General features: G+C 43.0%; 2 protein-coding genes across 2 annotated transcripts; one reads left to right on the top strand and one right to left on the bottom strand.

Moving 5' to 3' along the window:
• Positions 1–1,337: 1,337 nt before the first annotated feature.
• ZP2 (zona pellucida glycoprotein 2) lies at positions 1,338–7,267 on the top strand. Its single transcript, XM_005018563.6, has 18 exons — positions 1,338–1,486; positions 1,567–1,643; positions 1,798–1,881; positions 1,973–2,067; positions 2,851–3,009; positions 3,340–3,384; positions 3,626–3,790; positions 4,226–4,322; positions 4,402–4,583; positions 4,925–5,054; positions 5,236–5,417; positions 5,496–5,587; positions 5,680–5,804; positions 6,075–6,264; positions 6,519–6,654; positions 6,735–6,831; positions 6,919–7,005; positions 7,090–7,267. The coding sequence occupies exons 1-18, from the start codon at positions 1,440–1,442 to the stop codon at positions 7,230–7,232; spliced, it is 2,133 nt and encodes a 710-aa protein (XP_005018620.4). The 5' UTR covers positions 1,338–1,439; the 3' UTR covers positions 7,233–7,267.
• A 2,640-nt stretch (positions 7,268–9,907) lies between these two features.
• Positions 9,908–14,357, bottom strand: LOC101803968 (melanin-concentrating hormone receptor 1). The gene is made up of 2 exons (XM_005018562.5): positions 14,123–14,357; positions 9,908–13,585 (listed from the first exon to the last, which is right to left on the bottom strand). The coding sequence occupies exons 1-2, from the start codon at positions 14,205–14,207 to the stop codon at positions 12,588–12,590; spliced, it is 1,083 nt and encodes a 360-aa protein (XP_005018619.4). The 5' UTR covers positions 14,208–14,357; the 3' UTR covers positions 9,908–12,587.
• Positions 14,358–15,553: the final 1,196 nt, after the last annotated feature.

Here is a 15,553-nt window from a genome sequence, read left to right as displayed (position 1 = left end):
TGATGTTGTATGACAGTGAATTGCTGTCTGAAATGCTGTCCTGCTGCTGCTATGTGACCCAAAGGCAGGCAAAACCCATGGGAATGTACATCCGGGCTGAGATGATCTGTGTTTTTCAGTGTTGGTATGCAACGCCCCAGTGTTCAGCACTGATCTTGAGCAATGCCTTTTTTTCTGCAGAAGTCAGAAACTCAAATAAGTAAACAAAGCAGAGAAACTGAAGAGGAGACCTTGCAGTTTTTTTTCAGCAGAAAAGTAAGAGAGTAACGGAGATAGTTTTGTGTTCCAGGACATGAGTTAGATGTTTAACCACATAACTCAGGCCATAGTTATTTTCACAGGTTCAGCAACTCAGACAGGTGCAGCTGAACTTTTTGAAAGGAGAAACGGCCATGCTTTCTCTGCGGCTTTTGTCACACACCCTGGAATTCAGACATCTTAAGTGAAGCAACAATCAATTATCCTAGCACATGCTGATGAATCACATCCTGCAGTCTTACAAACTAGAATATTGAAGTCAGGAGATGCTAACGTGCACTGCAGGGCAAATCCAGGTGACCATGGCAATCACATTGCTCTAACTGTTTCCCCTACCGTGTTAAGTCCAAGCTAAATAAAAATAGATAAATAATGCAACAACCTAGCATACAACTCCAGAATTTGTCTCATTAATTTTCACTGTAATCATGGCTTTTGAAAGCAGTGATTCTGATTGTAAAATAAATAAATAAAGGCACGTGGTATACATTTTGTGAGCCCAGGGTCTCTGGGAAGTTAATTTCTTGCCAAAGCTTTGCTTCATACTAATCCTATTGATGGCAAAAGCAGAAGTCCAAATCGTTTTTCTGCTACTAAAATCAACTGCTATTTACTCCAGTGCAGTTGCAGATCCTAGCTTTGAACAATAACAGTCCAGAGCCTCCAGAGATCTTCCAGTCTAAAAATTGATATGGGACTTCTCATCTTCCTTAACCTGCCACTCATGTTTTTCTCCTAATTAGTTCTATTATCAGCATTGCAGATTTGTCCATGCAGGGGAACAAAATATTTTCAATTATATACACATCTACCAGTGGAATCCTTTTAAATTACCAGAAAATTGAAGCGGCACAGAAATCTCCTTTTAAAAAAAAATTGACAAAAGTGTACTTTTTTCTATGTAACATCTGGCAATAGAATAAAGAGAGTAAATTTGAGATAAGAAGAAAATGCCTTAAAATGGTATACAACAATCAGTGTCAAAGCTTTAGCATCACTTCAAGGTTTCCTATGAGCCCTTCTCCTCACCTCCTCACCACAAGCAGACTACATCTCAACAAGACACAGGTGCAAACTCTCTGTCCTTTAGGCAGCAGAAAGACTGCACCTGTGTGGAGTCTGCACCAGGTCCTATATAACTCTGCCTGGGCAGCACAGAGTAAGCTTGTGGTAGTAGAGAGATGTGGTTGTGTATGGAGGAGCAGTCCTTCAGCACCCCAAGGATGTGGTGAGTGGGGTTTGGGTGTGGGATGGGGGAGCTGGGCTCTTTCTTTGTTGCTCTCTGATTTGACTCTGTTGTGCTTGCAGGTTGCTGTTCCTCCTGTTTGGATTTTTGCTGCCCTTGGTCCCTTGTGATGGTGGCCTCGGGGATCAGGATCTCTTAGGTAATGAAACCTCCCTGGGCTGGTAGGGGTTCAGATGGGGTCTCTGTTTTCTTGGAGCTGCTTCTCCCTCTCCTGGTGTAAGAGAGGGTCTCTGGGCTGGGGGTGCACCTCCAGGAGGGTGAGGGCAGAGCTGACTGTGGCCTTTGCTTTGCAGAGAGTGTGACCTGTCATACAGACAGGATGGAGGTTGAGTTTTCCAGAGAGCTTGGCAACTATTCCTGGCAAGCATGTGCAGTGGGTAGGTATTGCTGCTGGCATGGTCCTTTCCTCTGTAGCTTGGAAGTAGGTGGGTGCCTGCCTGCAGTACTGATCATTTGCCTTCTTCCTAGATGTGAGTGGTGAGGAAATGGTGTCCTGTGACCATGCTGTGGATTATGAGAAGCTGTTGGTCAGTGTCCCGCTTGTGAACTGCACTAGCCTGGAGGTAAAGGGAGTCTCTGTTCTAGGAGTGTGCTGTTGATGTTTTCTGGTTCTTTTCTGGTCATGATTAGATTTAAGAAGGTTTCTAGTCCTGACTTCATTCAGGAGTGGAAATGTCTGGATCAGTCCAGAGGACTACTGACTTAAGCTGCTAAAATACTGCTGCCTGACTACTTATTCTTCTAGCCATGCATTAAATGCTTTTGGATGCCACCATAAAAGCTGTGCTCTCCTGTAATAGAGTTAAGAGCTAGTTGAAATGATACCATGTAGGGAAGTAAGTGAGGTCTGAGAATTACATAGCACTTTATTTTTTCATCTGTATATTGATGGATCAAATAATGCAAGTTATCCTCTCTTGGGGTAGAGCAGTAACTGGGAGGCCACCCCAAGCAGCTGGCCTCAAAGGCAGAAGCTTTACAGCTATTAGTTGCTTCTAGGTATTTGAAATGCCCTCAGACTTCCATTGGGTTTTGTGGTAGTTACTGATATGTGGTATTTACTAATGTGCTTTTCAACAGTTGCTGCTACAGCCCACTGGTCAGGCAGTCCTTGAAGCTTTCTTCTTGATTCCTGTATCTCTTAGGCTGCAGAGTAAAACACTCTAATCTTGTGTACCCATGATCTTCTAGAGAATATTTTTCTTATCATAGAACTTCTACATAATGGTTAATCTTGCCCTTGCTCTGGTACAAATGCCTGAAATAACTGTAAGTTGGAGCAAGTCAAAGACTTGTTTTTGTGCTGTGAGTACTGCTTTCTGATTAAAGTCTCCTGTTGCCTATAGTATGGTCAGCACCAGCTGAGACTGAGGCTGATGGTGAATGACACAATGGGAGAGGAGAAGAACATAACCTACAGTACTCACTGCAATGTTGCCCGTGCAGATGAAATCATTGCTCCTTTCTTTGCTGGTGCAACAAACTGTACAAAAGACTTCATGGCAGTAAGTAGAGGAATGGGAGTGCTATGGATCTTTGAGGCAGGATGGCTGTCTCTCAGAACTGTGTGGCTGGGATCTGCAAAAAGCTCCAGCCAGCTTTGGGGAGGTCTGTTGGCTGTGTCCACCTTGGCATGGCCCACAGCTTTTTGAAGAGCTAGTCAGCAAATTAACAGTAACAATGCAGATGGTCTGGCTCCAGCCCTATTGAAGGGGGAACTGGGATGCTAATGCCAGCTTCTGCTTTGGAAACTTGTAGCAGAGACTTCTCTTGAATGGTGAACTCATAACTATTGTCTGCTTGTGTTGTCTAACTCTTGTGCTTTACTTTCTCAGGTTACCTTCCCAAGACTCATTCCAAGCTTCAATGATGAGCATACAGTAGGTGACCTTCTTACAAAAGGGAGGGTGTGGGTGTGCCTCAGTTTTGAACCTAAACTGAGCCTAATGCATTCAGGCTGGAGTACTTGCATCTTGTTGGGAAGTCTAATCTGGTGCTATCAGTACAGGTAGCTTGAGTGTGACATCTGCAAGGTGGCAGCCCTGCAGAGTGAAGAACTAATGTCTTGCTGTTGTGTGGTTTATGTTTTCCCTTCCTAAGGAAAGATTTTCTGCTTCACAGGTTCCAGCAAATCCAATGACCTGGACTCTGTCAATTGATGATGGAACCAGGGTACACCAGCTGAGCCTTGGGCAAGCCATGCAGCAAGGCTACAACTTTCTAGCTGATGGACACAACCTGATTTTTCAGGTGGCTTTTACTGCTACTGGAGTTGTCTCATACAAGGTAGGTGCACAAAGAGATAGGACTGGGAACTACTTCTCCTGATACTTCTGAGTCTGGACACCTTCCTCCTGACATCTGCAGGTGCTTTTGACAGAGCTTATGTCATCAGATGTATTTAACTGGTGTGTGTATGAGTCTGTTAGACTTGACATAGTTGCCACTGAATTGTCCAGCCCTATAAAATGGGGGAGTACAGCATGCATCTCCTATCAGCACAGCTGATAGGTGTCTACATAGTTGGGGTTCCAGCTGCAGTCTGTCCCATGAGCATCTGACTAGCAGTGTCATGAGCAGATCCCTTCTGGAAGGGTGGGAATAAACTGTTTGAGATGTAAAGCAGCAGCCTTGAATCAGATATGATATACCAACCTGCAGGATTCCACCTGTGGTGGCTTGAGCTGAGTGCACTGTAATAGAACTGTATATCTTTTGCAGCATGATGGCAAGGTGCTCTACACTGTGGCACTCAAGCTCACATATGGCCCTCCTGAACGTAGGTTGACTGTGGAGTCAAGAATGCTTTGTGCACCAGGTAATGTGTGGAAAAAGCTGGTCCTCCTCTGTCCTGAGAAGTAGGTGTTATTTATATCTTAACAAGGCTGTCATTGCAGGTCCAGCAGTCTGTAATGGAACACACATGACTGTTGTCATCCCAGCCTTCCCAGGCACCCTTAAGGCTGTGGGTATAGAGGATAAGACCATTCCAATGGACCAGCTCCAGGAAAATGGGATTGCTCTGGATACCAAGAGGGGGGTCAAGCTGCATGTGAGCAGGGAAGTCCTGAAGTTCAGGGTGAGTTCAGATTCTGAAGTCCTCAGGGTTGGTGTGGTAACTTATGTAACTCATTGGTGTTAACTGGGAATGTGGTCAAAGCTTCTGTGCTAAGCAGTGGTCAAGCCAGCTGTGTGCCCTGTGGCTGGCTGAGGGCAGTTATGGTGTTGTATTTGCCATGGCAGATAGTGATCACTCATAGGTAACCCAGGCTTCCTCTCCAAAAAGAGCTGGAGGTAGACTTGCTCTAGCTGAGTGAAGAGCAATGTGGCCACAGGGCAAGGAGAAACAACTTTAATATATGTGTGTGTTAAAATGAACACTTGTGTTTATACTACAGGAGAGTAATTCTTGTCTTTCAGCTACATGGGGAGAGCTGCCCAGGAGTTCAGTCCTATATGTCTGCCTTGAAACTGGCTTTTCAGTTCCATGGGGAGATAGTGGCAATGGTGATGCATCCAGAGTGCCCCTGTGACCAGCACATACCATTAGGTGAGTGATTCTGCAGTGGACTCAGCCCAGTCAGCTGCTCAGCTGGTAATACTTTCTCAAGGCTTCTTCTTGAGCTGTGCCTTCACAGGAAGGTATATCTCTAGCTAAAATCCACTTGCTTTTGTCAGAGTGAGTCATGCACATGTCTGGGCATGATAATGTCTGTAAATCTCTGTTCTAGCTGCTGTATGCACCCAGGATGGGTACATGGATTTTCAAGTCCTTGCTGACAGTACTGTACCACCACTGGACTTGGATACACTTAAGCTCAGAGACCCAGCATGCAAGCCAGCCTTTAAGTCCTCTTTGAATGACAGGGTTTGGTTTCATGTCCCACTGAGTGGATGTGGGACCAGGTATTGGGTAAGTATGTTCCCAGGGCTAATGGGGAAGACTCTGTGCAGTGTGAATGCCCTCACTAATGCTGTTATTACTTCTCAGCTTGATGGAGAGAAGATCATTTATGAGAATGAGGTGAGGGCACTATGGACAGACCTCCCACTGCGCAGGATCTCAAGGGACAGTGAATTCAGGTGTGTCTGGATGCCTCTTAGGTGGGAACTGTTTCTGGGTCTAGCTGTTTTCTGTATGGATGTGATACTTACTTGCTCTCTCATTCTTGCAGATTAACAGTCATGTGCTCCTTCAGCAATGGTGATGCATCCCTCTCTGTAAGGGTAGACAACTTTCCTCCACTGTCATCTTCAATGAACCAAGGTCCCCTCTCCTTAGTTCTTCTAAGTTACCCAGGTAATGCTGATTCTAGTTTCAGATAGCTGGGGAAAAACTGAACTTTCTGTTGAGAGGGAGGGTGTATAGGTGGACTGTTCTGATGCTTGGACTTCCAGTGACTTCATATGCTTTCTTCTCCCATGCTACTTGAGGTAGAAAATCTATAGCTTAGTATCTGACTCTTGGACCAAGTGCAGCTGGCAGACTGGCTGGTCCTGAAGAGTTTCAGGCCAGTCTCTTCAGGACTCTGTGCATTAACTTACTAAGGTTCTGGTTCGTGCCTTTCAGAGGACTCCTACAGGAAACCTTACCGTGATGATCAGTACCCAATAGTAAGGTACCTACGGCAGCCCATCTTCCTGGAAGTGCAGGTCCTGAACCGCAATGACCCCAACCTTCATCTTGTATTGGATGACTGTTGGGCAACAGCATCACAAGATCCAAGCTCACTTCCCCAGTGGAATATTGTTGTTGATGGGTGAGTACTGGTGCACTGTTGGCAGTGGGTGGCAAGATTCCCCTGACTCTTCCCTTACCACCACCTCTCTGGAAACAGAGTCCCAGGTATAAGGGCTTTGCTAGAGGTGCACTCTCAGGCATCTTGATTGCACCACCCTGGATGTTTTGGAATTTGCAGGAGAATGGCAACATCTCTACATAGAAAGCTAGCCTGCTTCTGGAAAAAAATCTGGCCTATACTATTCTGACTTACTGCTTCTTAATCATTGGCAGGTGTGGATATGACTTGGACAGCTACAAGACTGTGTTTCATCCTGTGGGGCATGGTGTCAGCTACCCGAACTATCGTCAAAGGCTGGAAGTGAAGACTTTTGCCTTTGTATCTGGTGACAAATCCCTCCCTGGCCTAGTAAGTGACACTACTTCTGCTTAAAGCAGTAAGTAGGACTACTTGTTTCTCTAAGTGATAGATCTGTGTGTGTTTTCCAGGTGTACTTCCATTGCAGTGTTCTAATCTGTAACCGTTTCCAACCAGACTCCCCTCTGTGTGTAACAAAGTGTCCTAGACAATCTAGAAGCAAAAGAGGTAATGCCTAAGCAGATACTAGGCTGCACTGGTCCAAGATCAACCTGCTGTACCATGAGGCTCATCTCTGATATATTATTGTTGTAGAGAGTGGGATGACAGGTGTGAACTCTGCTGTGGTGAGCTTGCGGGGTCCTGTTCTCCTTGTGCCTGAAGGATGGTCTGCAACTGAAGGTACTAAGCATGTGTTATGTGAGCATAGTGCTTAGTTTGAAGATGCAGCTTTTTACTGTACTTAACTGTCTTCTCCCTTTGTAGGGAACACTCTCAGCAAGGAAGCATGGGCTGGTGTTACAATGACTGCTGTTGCCACTCTCTCTGTGGTGGCCACAGTGCTGCTATTTTTGGCTTTTCTTAAATGCCTGAAGAGAAGAGCATTGATGCTAAATGTAACATGTTAGTGCATTTTTACAAATAAACTTGATGTGATCCTTAACCCTTTCAGAAAAGACTTATCTCTTTAGTATTCCATTGCCAAGACAGGTGTCTGGCAGAGCAGTGGTACTACTACACTACTTGGTCAGAGTTATCAGGTTAAAACCAGAACCAAAGCTTCTATGATCCTTCACATTGAGTAGGCAGTAACCTGTGACTAGTGATCTAATGCTTCCTGTCTTTGACAGTGATATTAAATCAAGTGGCTGTAAGAGACAAGTGAGCTCTGTCTTTGTGAGGAGCTGAGGATTGTGTATTGGTAGCTTTTAAGATCATTATGGTTGATGTTTAACTGCCCTTGAATTGTGTGTTTCAGACATCAGATCACAAGTTCTTTGAAGATAAGTGGGCCTCAGTGGTATGCTGAACCCCTGGCTGCTCAGCTGTTGCCTGCAGCTGACCTTTTGTACCCCTGGATTAAAAGCTTTGTGGTGCCTTCCTAGGGGTGAATTTTGGTGAAGTTAATAAATGGGAACAGGGTTTTGGGACTATCTACTTTAAAATAGAAAAATGTGTGGGTGTGCATATCTGTAGAGGGTACTGATGGAAGTTTTGGGACTGGTTGGCTTTCCTGTGGATGAAACTACAGGGTTTCTAGGACTGAAGGCAGTGGAGCAAACAACCTTGGGTTATGCTTGGCACAGTGCTTTTGATCCCCAGAAGTGCTGCTGCTGAGTACCTCTGCCCACAATTGCTGTTTCCTGTTTGCCTTGCATCACACTGCTGTGGTTCGTTGCTATTGATTACTGGCAAACAGAATATGTTTTAGGTTTCAAGTTCAATGGTTGGAACTCAGTTTTAGTCTTTACTAGTGTTTTATTCTACCAGTTTATCACCTAGAGTAGTAGTCCTCCAGGGATAATCAAGTGCTTTAGAGGAAAAATGCCTTAAAAGTATGCCCCTATCTCACAGTATCATAAATAGGTTTGTTAATCAATAATGAACTCTTCCAGTTTTCCATCACTCCATAAATGCTTCATACCAATTACAGATTTTCAAGATGTGTGCTTCCTAGGTCTGTTTCAGGTTTGCTTTTGCTTTCTTGTGGCTCTCTGCTACTTCTGTCAGGGTAGAGTTCAATTCATCACATTGTCTATTATGTATCCTCTTCCTATCTTGTAAATACTTATGAAACTGCATACTGATTTCCTCTTAATCTCTACTCATTAAACAATTTAGCTTTACCTGTAAACCTGAACTTCCTGAGACTGCTTATTCTACTGCCATGTTACTTTATTCCTAAATTTTACAGCTTATTTCCTTGAAATGCTTATCAAATACTCCTTCTAAAGAAATGCATGTTATGCCAACAACTGCAGTATGTATAGCTCTTCCACCTGCTCGTTCTGTAAACAAGTCCTGTGCTGCAGCTGGTGATGGAGAATGGCTCTGTGCAGGCCTATCAGTAACAACCAGTATGTATTTTTGATTTAAAGTATTACTGTAAAAACACTTCTTACAATTCATCTGTTCTCCAAGGATGTTGAAGTGCTTATAGTCAAGCTGGATCCTGCATCTTCTGACCACTGTGTAATAGGAGGCTACTGAGACCTCTGATAAAGTTTAATGACTGTCTGCCTCCACAGCTGATACTCTGGGTGGCTGGCAGTTTCCTGACAGTTCCCTGACCATTCATTGAGGACAGGGGGAGTATGCAGTGTTGGGGTTGCTGAGAATTAAGGTGGAGGTATTCCCTTGCAAAGGGTGGGCTAAGCAAGTAACAACTGTCTTCTACTGTAATGCATACATTCAAGTGTAAGCAGCTGTGTGTGCAGATGGATGGAAAAGTGTTCATACTTCTTTCCTTGGCTGGAAGGTGGGGATAAAAGGTGCATGGTAGTGAATCATGTTTGCTTTCTGACAGTTTTTGTTACATGCAGCTCCTCCTACTCAGTACAGAATTGGAAAAATCAGATTTCAGTTTGGGTGCTGGGAGAGACTAAAGAGCTCCCAAGTCCTCTTTGGGTGTTAATTGCTCTATTAATATTCCCTTCCATTTAAAAAAAAACAACAAAACACAAACTTGAATGATATAGGTTACTCACTTCTATTTCTAAAATATTCCTTTAGAAAGTAACTATTTTCCCTTCACATTTTAATCCAGATAAGGTTAAACATTAAACACTACTGCATTGTAGGGAGCCAAGTAATTTAACAGGGTATTTAACCTGCAGAGAATGGCAAATACCAATGCTACCTCAGAATTAATAATGCATCCTGTGAAGACTGGTTGTGCCATGCTAATTAGATTGAATTTGATGTGGGTCTGTGGTTATCCTTTACAACAGTTGATACCCATTCTTATGGAATGTCCTTAATCTGGATAAGCAAGGGACAGCTTTATGAAACTAAATGTTAATTTGCTATGCTACTTCCTCCTGCTGCTGTCATAACTAGTATGAGTCTGTTGTTGGTTCCTTGATTTGCATAGTACATTCATTTGCTTTTGATTTATGCTGAAGTGCTACTATATCCATGAAATACTACTTCCTGCTTCTGCTGTCACATGTGAAGAACATGAACTATCATTAACCGCCTTTCTACACCTTTCCACACTAAACCAATCAGTGATAGTCCTGAAGTGCTTGGATTAACAAGGTTCACTCTGAAAGTACCATATTTTCAGTATGAACACTTTTAAATTGTTCATATGTTGTGTTGCAGAGCAAAAGCACTGATGCCTAACACTACTAGTCACTAAAGAATCACTGCACTTCCTAGTAACATAGGGAGGCTGTGTTCCTTAGTCTTGCTGTCCCATAAATGGAGCCTAGAAGTGCTTGTACTAATTATTCTTGTATGAAAGGTGGTAGCACTTCAAGCTTCAGCAGGACGTGAGAAATAGTAAATCAGTGCTTTTGGTAAAAGGTCAGCTTATATTTTTAAAAGTCACTGTACAGTTGTTTGCTGCTTTTAGTATAGGAAATGACAGTACTGCCTGTAGAGGTAACAGTTTATTTTCAGTCAGGTGGTTTCAGGCATGCAATTAAGCTTTACTTTGCATTCTGTACGCATGACTTCACACAGCCAAGGAAATGGTGCATGAAAATACAAATGCATGCAGCGGAATATCAAAGAATTAAAATCCTCTGTACTGCTGTATTCATTTCTTATCAAGTTGGTAAGGGTTAGGTTTGAAAGGATTGCATGGGTTAAGTCCTATTGCATTTGATTTTTAGATGTAACATGAAGTATTTACATCTACGATGGATTTCATGTCCTTGTTCTTCTATTGAAACTGATGGTCCTTCTTCTTTGCATTTTTACATAGCAGTGTCTCTTTTTAGCTAGGTCACCATATTTACAGTAATGTTACATCCAGTGATAAGTAGATACTTCCTAGGATGATGGACCTCTAACTATCATTCATTTGTACCATTCTTTCCCTTTTCTAGAGTTGTTGGGGAAGCAGAAACAGCACAGCAGCCCTGCTTCTGGTTTTAGCTAGCTATTTACTCATGCCTCTCTTACATGAATTGTGGAGCAATAGCAATACTCAAGTGGTGTTGTTCCTGGCTGTCTACACTTCTTTTGTAGAAGCTAGTGAAAGTGGTACTTAAGGAAGAGGGTTTATTTTGTTAACACAGCACTTATCTGTGTGTGCTCTAGCCTTGTTTGGCTCAGAAAGGCCAAATGTTCTTAATTTTTCTCCTTCCCTATCTCTCCCCTCATTCTGAAATGTGGTAAGAGATTAGTGCATGTTTGGGTAGAGAAGTTTTTTTCTCAGCTAGAATGGAGAACCAAATTCCATCTAGAATAGCTTACATAACATTTTGTAAATCCTAGCTGTCACATGAAAGTCTACCACTTCTGTTTTACAGAACAATATCCCCATAAATTAAAAGGTTGCTTATGTAGTTCACATAATCACCTGGAAGTTTTAAGGAGCAAGGACCCTTGAAACACTTCACTTACATATACCTTTATCTAAACATGAAAGCTTACTCTTGCTGTTACTTTCTTTATCCTTTACACTATTCTTAAGAGCTGGGGTGGTTATGCAAGGAAGTGACATACAGTGACAACCACACAGGTCAACTGAGGGTGATTCTAGCTTGGTTCCTGTTTCTGGCTAGTATCTGCTTGGGGAAATATGAGAGGAGATATGTCCCTAGTCTCCAAGAGGACTAACTTCATTTTTCTCCCAGGGTGGTTCAATTGTGCTGATTTGAGGACATCAAAAGGGAGTTTTGAAGTATTAATGAAGCTAATGAATATAGAAGGGCCATTAATGGTGCAGCAAGAGGACAAAAAACATTATTGCAGGTGGAGATAGCATATACCTCTCTTCCCTCTGTCCTGCATGTGTGGGCAAGGCTCCAAGTACCTGGTTCAGGATCTGTTTCAAAGCTCTTGGCTGCAACCATCCTCAGAAGGGCTCAGGATGTTTGGAATACTCTGGGATATAAAGATGAGGGCTTAGAAGCATACCTCAGAGCTGCTCTCATGCTGAAGTGGGGCCTACAAGCCTTTGGGAGGTAGTGCTGCTCAGAAAGCTGAGGAACTAGCTGGGCCTGGTACCACCATGGTGGAAAAGGCACCTGCTGCTTCCCTACTGGGCTGCCTGTGTTCTGCAGGAAGCCAAGAGGGTTGAAACAGTTCTAATACCCTCTCCACACCTCCCTTGCTGAAAACTGTGTTGAAGTCTTCTCTTCTTCTGAAGTTTAAATGTGGGAGAGTGTGATATCACTCTAATTTTTTTCAAGAGCAAAAGGGACAATTGTAACAAAGATTATTTTGCATGATGCAGAGTTCTTAACTTCACGGGTATGTTAAATAACTTTAAAATCAACAACACGATCTCATCATTTGAGGGATGACTTCCATCTCCACTAAAACTACATGCTCTGCGCTGACCTAGTTCTATTGCTTCAGTGTATCTCCTTTTGAAAACATGCTACTGTGGTGATGGTGCAGTACTGAAAGTAGCTCTTATTAAAAGGATGTGTTGAGAAGCTTTGAAAGGAGCAGCTGATAAACACATGAAGGTCAGGACAGCAGGAGAGAAACTGTGCTATGTTCTACTTCTAGCTGCTGGCAATTGAGAGTTCACAGCTTTGGCTCCTGATAAGTGCTGATGACAGAATGAATTGCATAATGAAAATCAATATTAAGATGTAGAAGGAAATAGTGTGGCTAGCCTCTGAGCTGGAGTATACTTGTTGCCTCAGCGCTGCCTTTACTTTGTCTCTAAGCAAGGTAAAGATATATCCCATAGGCAAATTAAGCACAACACTACCCTATTCCTGACTTAATGTTTCCTCAGGAAAGGAGGAAAATGACTGGCTAGTGGGGGCGTATCCTTATTACTGCATGATTTGTTACCTGCCAGAGACAGACACCAAATGCAGTAGTGGCTGCCCTGATTCACTTGCATCCCCATTAAAGTTTTTGATCCCCTTTGGAGTGGCATGTCCTGCAGCTGCTGGTGTTACAGGGACCCCAAGCCGCATTGGAAAATTCTGTCCCAGCAGGATGTAGATAAAGGGATTCAGACAACTGTTGGCATAACCCAGGCTGATGGCCACATTGTAGGCACAGTGGAAAGGCAGGGTAGGGTAAGTAATGGCAAGCTGGGCCAGTTGTAGGAAGTGGAAAGGTGCCCAACAAATGAAGAAAGCTGCACAAATGGCAATTGCTGTACAGGTCAATTTCTTGGTTCGAGCAGCTCTTGTGCTTCTTTGGCTCATCAGTGCTTCTGAGGACCTGGACATCTTCAGCAAGATCTTCCTGTAAGCTGCTGTGATAAGGGCAAAAGGGATGGCAAAGGCCAGGAAAAACTGATAGAGAGTGTACCAGTAAATGTCCCTCTGGGGGTCTGGCAAGCATATCCCACAGCCTATCAGCCCTCCTGGTAGAGGGATGAGCTGAGCATACATCCACACAGGTGTAATACTGAGGAAGGAAAGGGCCCAGAGTACACAGATGACTATGATTGCCACAGGGGGCTTCCTGAAGTGAGTACAGGTGAATGGGTGGACAGTGGCCAGGTAGCGGTCGATGGATATAGCAGTGAGAATGTAGGTGCTGGTGAACTGGCTGTTAGCATCCAGGGCAGTGATGACTGTGCACATCATCTCCCCAAAGTGCCAGGCTCCATTTCCCAGCAGCTGGTGGATGAGGAAGGGCATGCCCAGGAGGAAGAGTAGGTCTACCATGGAGAGATTGATGATGAAGATATCTGGGACACTACTGGTAGGGCTGGATTTCTTAAAGACTGTGTAGATAACCAAGCTGTTACCAATAACGCCCAACAAGCAGATAATGCCAAACAGGGTGGGCATGATAAAGCTGCCATAGCTCATCCTGGAGAGGTCACCTGCAGAGATAATTGCAGGCAAGAAAAAAGTCAGGTGTGCCAGGGCCACAGCTGAGGATGTACCTTCTAGATATTCTGGCTTCTGACAGATAATGAGTGATCAGAATAAAAGCAGTAATGGATTTCTTAGGCACGTGTGAAGAGAGGATGTGCTTTGTGTATGCAGTTGTGTTTAACCACGAAGGCACTTTCTAAGCAGCTTTTACAATTGTACAGCCTGAATCAGATGTGTCTAATCAAATGCGCATACACCCACTCCTCCCTTCGTATGAATGAACATATAAACAACAGAATGAAAGAACACTGGTTTGTCATTCCATAATTGTGTGTACACATCTTCAAATGTATGCATATAAAATGTTTTATGAATACATGCATTACCTGATGCATATGTTCAACTGTATGGACATTAGTATCTCTATTCAGGCTTTCAAAATCATCTCAACTGCCTTTTATTCCCCTTATAGCTCTTATATTATATTAACTTATAGCTATTATAATTTATATATTTTCCGCTTACCTGTTAATTGCACTTACCAGACATAGAAAAGTTTTGAACAGCCTTGGAGCTGTTGGGGATACAGCTGTTCAAGCTCTCTGTGTGATTTGTTTTATAATCCATTCTTCAGTAAACATTGGCCCCTATCAGCAGCTTGAAGACGTTAGTGTTTCGTATTAAAAGAATAAAGGTTGCTGATTCCTTGGAGGTCTGTGAAGCTGCTCGGAAAGCTAATGCTCTAAGAATCAGAAGCTGCTGTTAATGTGGGTTAAAAAGCTGCTCCTGTGCTCCCTGCACCACCACTAGGCAAAACTGGTATCAGGATGTAATGAGTCAAAGTGCCTGTCACCAGGCTTCAGTGGAGTGCTGGAAATGCAATTGCAGGGAGAGCAGAATTTCATTTTAGTGTTGAAGGCAGTAATCAAGATCCACTGAGAGACAAAGCACTGGACTTGTGCTCTGGAGAAGCAAACGAGGACCGGAAGTAAATAAAATCCACTAATAAAATGATGGGTAGTAAGAATAGAGAGCACACTTTGTTTTTAGGGGGATAATTGAGTATAACTTAATGTTATTCTACAAAGAACCATGTTAAGCTAAAGTGCCTAAAATTTAGTTTGTGGCAAGACTTGCATGTGGAGATTGGGGTTAATCTCTTTAGACTGTCAAACACAATCTTTCCAAAAGTACAAAGGTACGAGCTGTGTGAGCATGTATGTGGAAATCAGCTGTTTTCTAGCTATACCTGATCAGTTGCAGCACAGCTGATAAACAGCATTATTATTTCCCTCCTGTGAAGTGTTTTCTCCATTTCAATTCATTTTGAGGTCTTAAGCATAGCATAGTAATAAAGTTGTATGTTTCATTTTAGGCAGACTGATGGAAGAAAATAGGAGATAAACACAGGATTGATTTTCAAGGTGTACTTAAAATTACAATAATTCGGTATGTTATAAAGGCAGAACGCAGGAGCCACTAAACAATTGAGGAGGTGACTGCTATAATCAAGTCACATTGATCTGTCTTATTCCCCTCATAACAATTAGTTTGCTTATAACAGCCACTAAAGTCCTAGATTGAAGGCATTACTGTCTAGACATTTGGAAAGTAAGATTAGACTCAAACTATATTCTGATGATTGGGGACAGCAGTCTAGTGAGAGGCAGGAAGGGTTATATAATGATTAGAATGCTATTGCAAGGCTCATTTTTTTGCTAGCCTTAAGGATTTCTAGCACTTAGAAATAGTTCTTCTTTCAGTACTTCACAGCTCTTATCAGGTACCAGTCCATTTGCACAAGGGCTAATGCATACCATTTACAAGACACTGCAGAACACCTCTTTTCACCTCAGTTCTGCCAGCATACAACCTTGTCGGAGTCTCTTCATTTGCAAACACTGGTATCCTTCATTTTTTTTTGCAGTCCTGTATATGCACTGGGAATGTGCATTTGGGTTATATTACCTACA

This window comes from Anas platyrhynchos, chromosome 15 (genome assembly GCF_047663525.1).
Source record: "Anas platyrhynchos isolate ZD024472 breed Pekin duck chromosome 15, IASCAAS_PekinDuck_T2T, whole genome shotgun sequence".
In the NCBI taxonomy this organism is placed as follows: Eukaryota; Metazoa; Chordata; class Aves; order Anseriformes; family Anatidae; genus Anas; species Anas platyrhynchos.
This window is presented reverse-complemented; position numbering and strand designations above follow the sequence as displayed.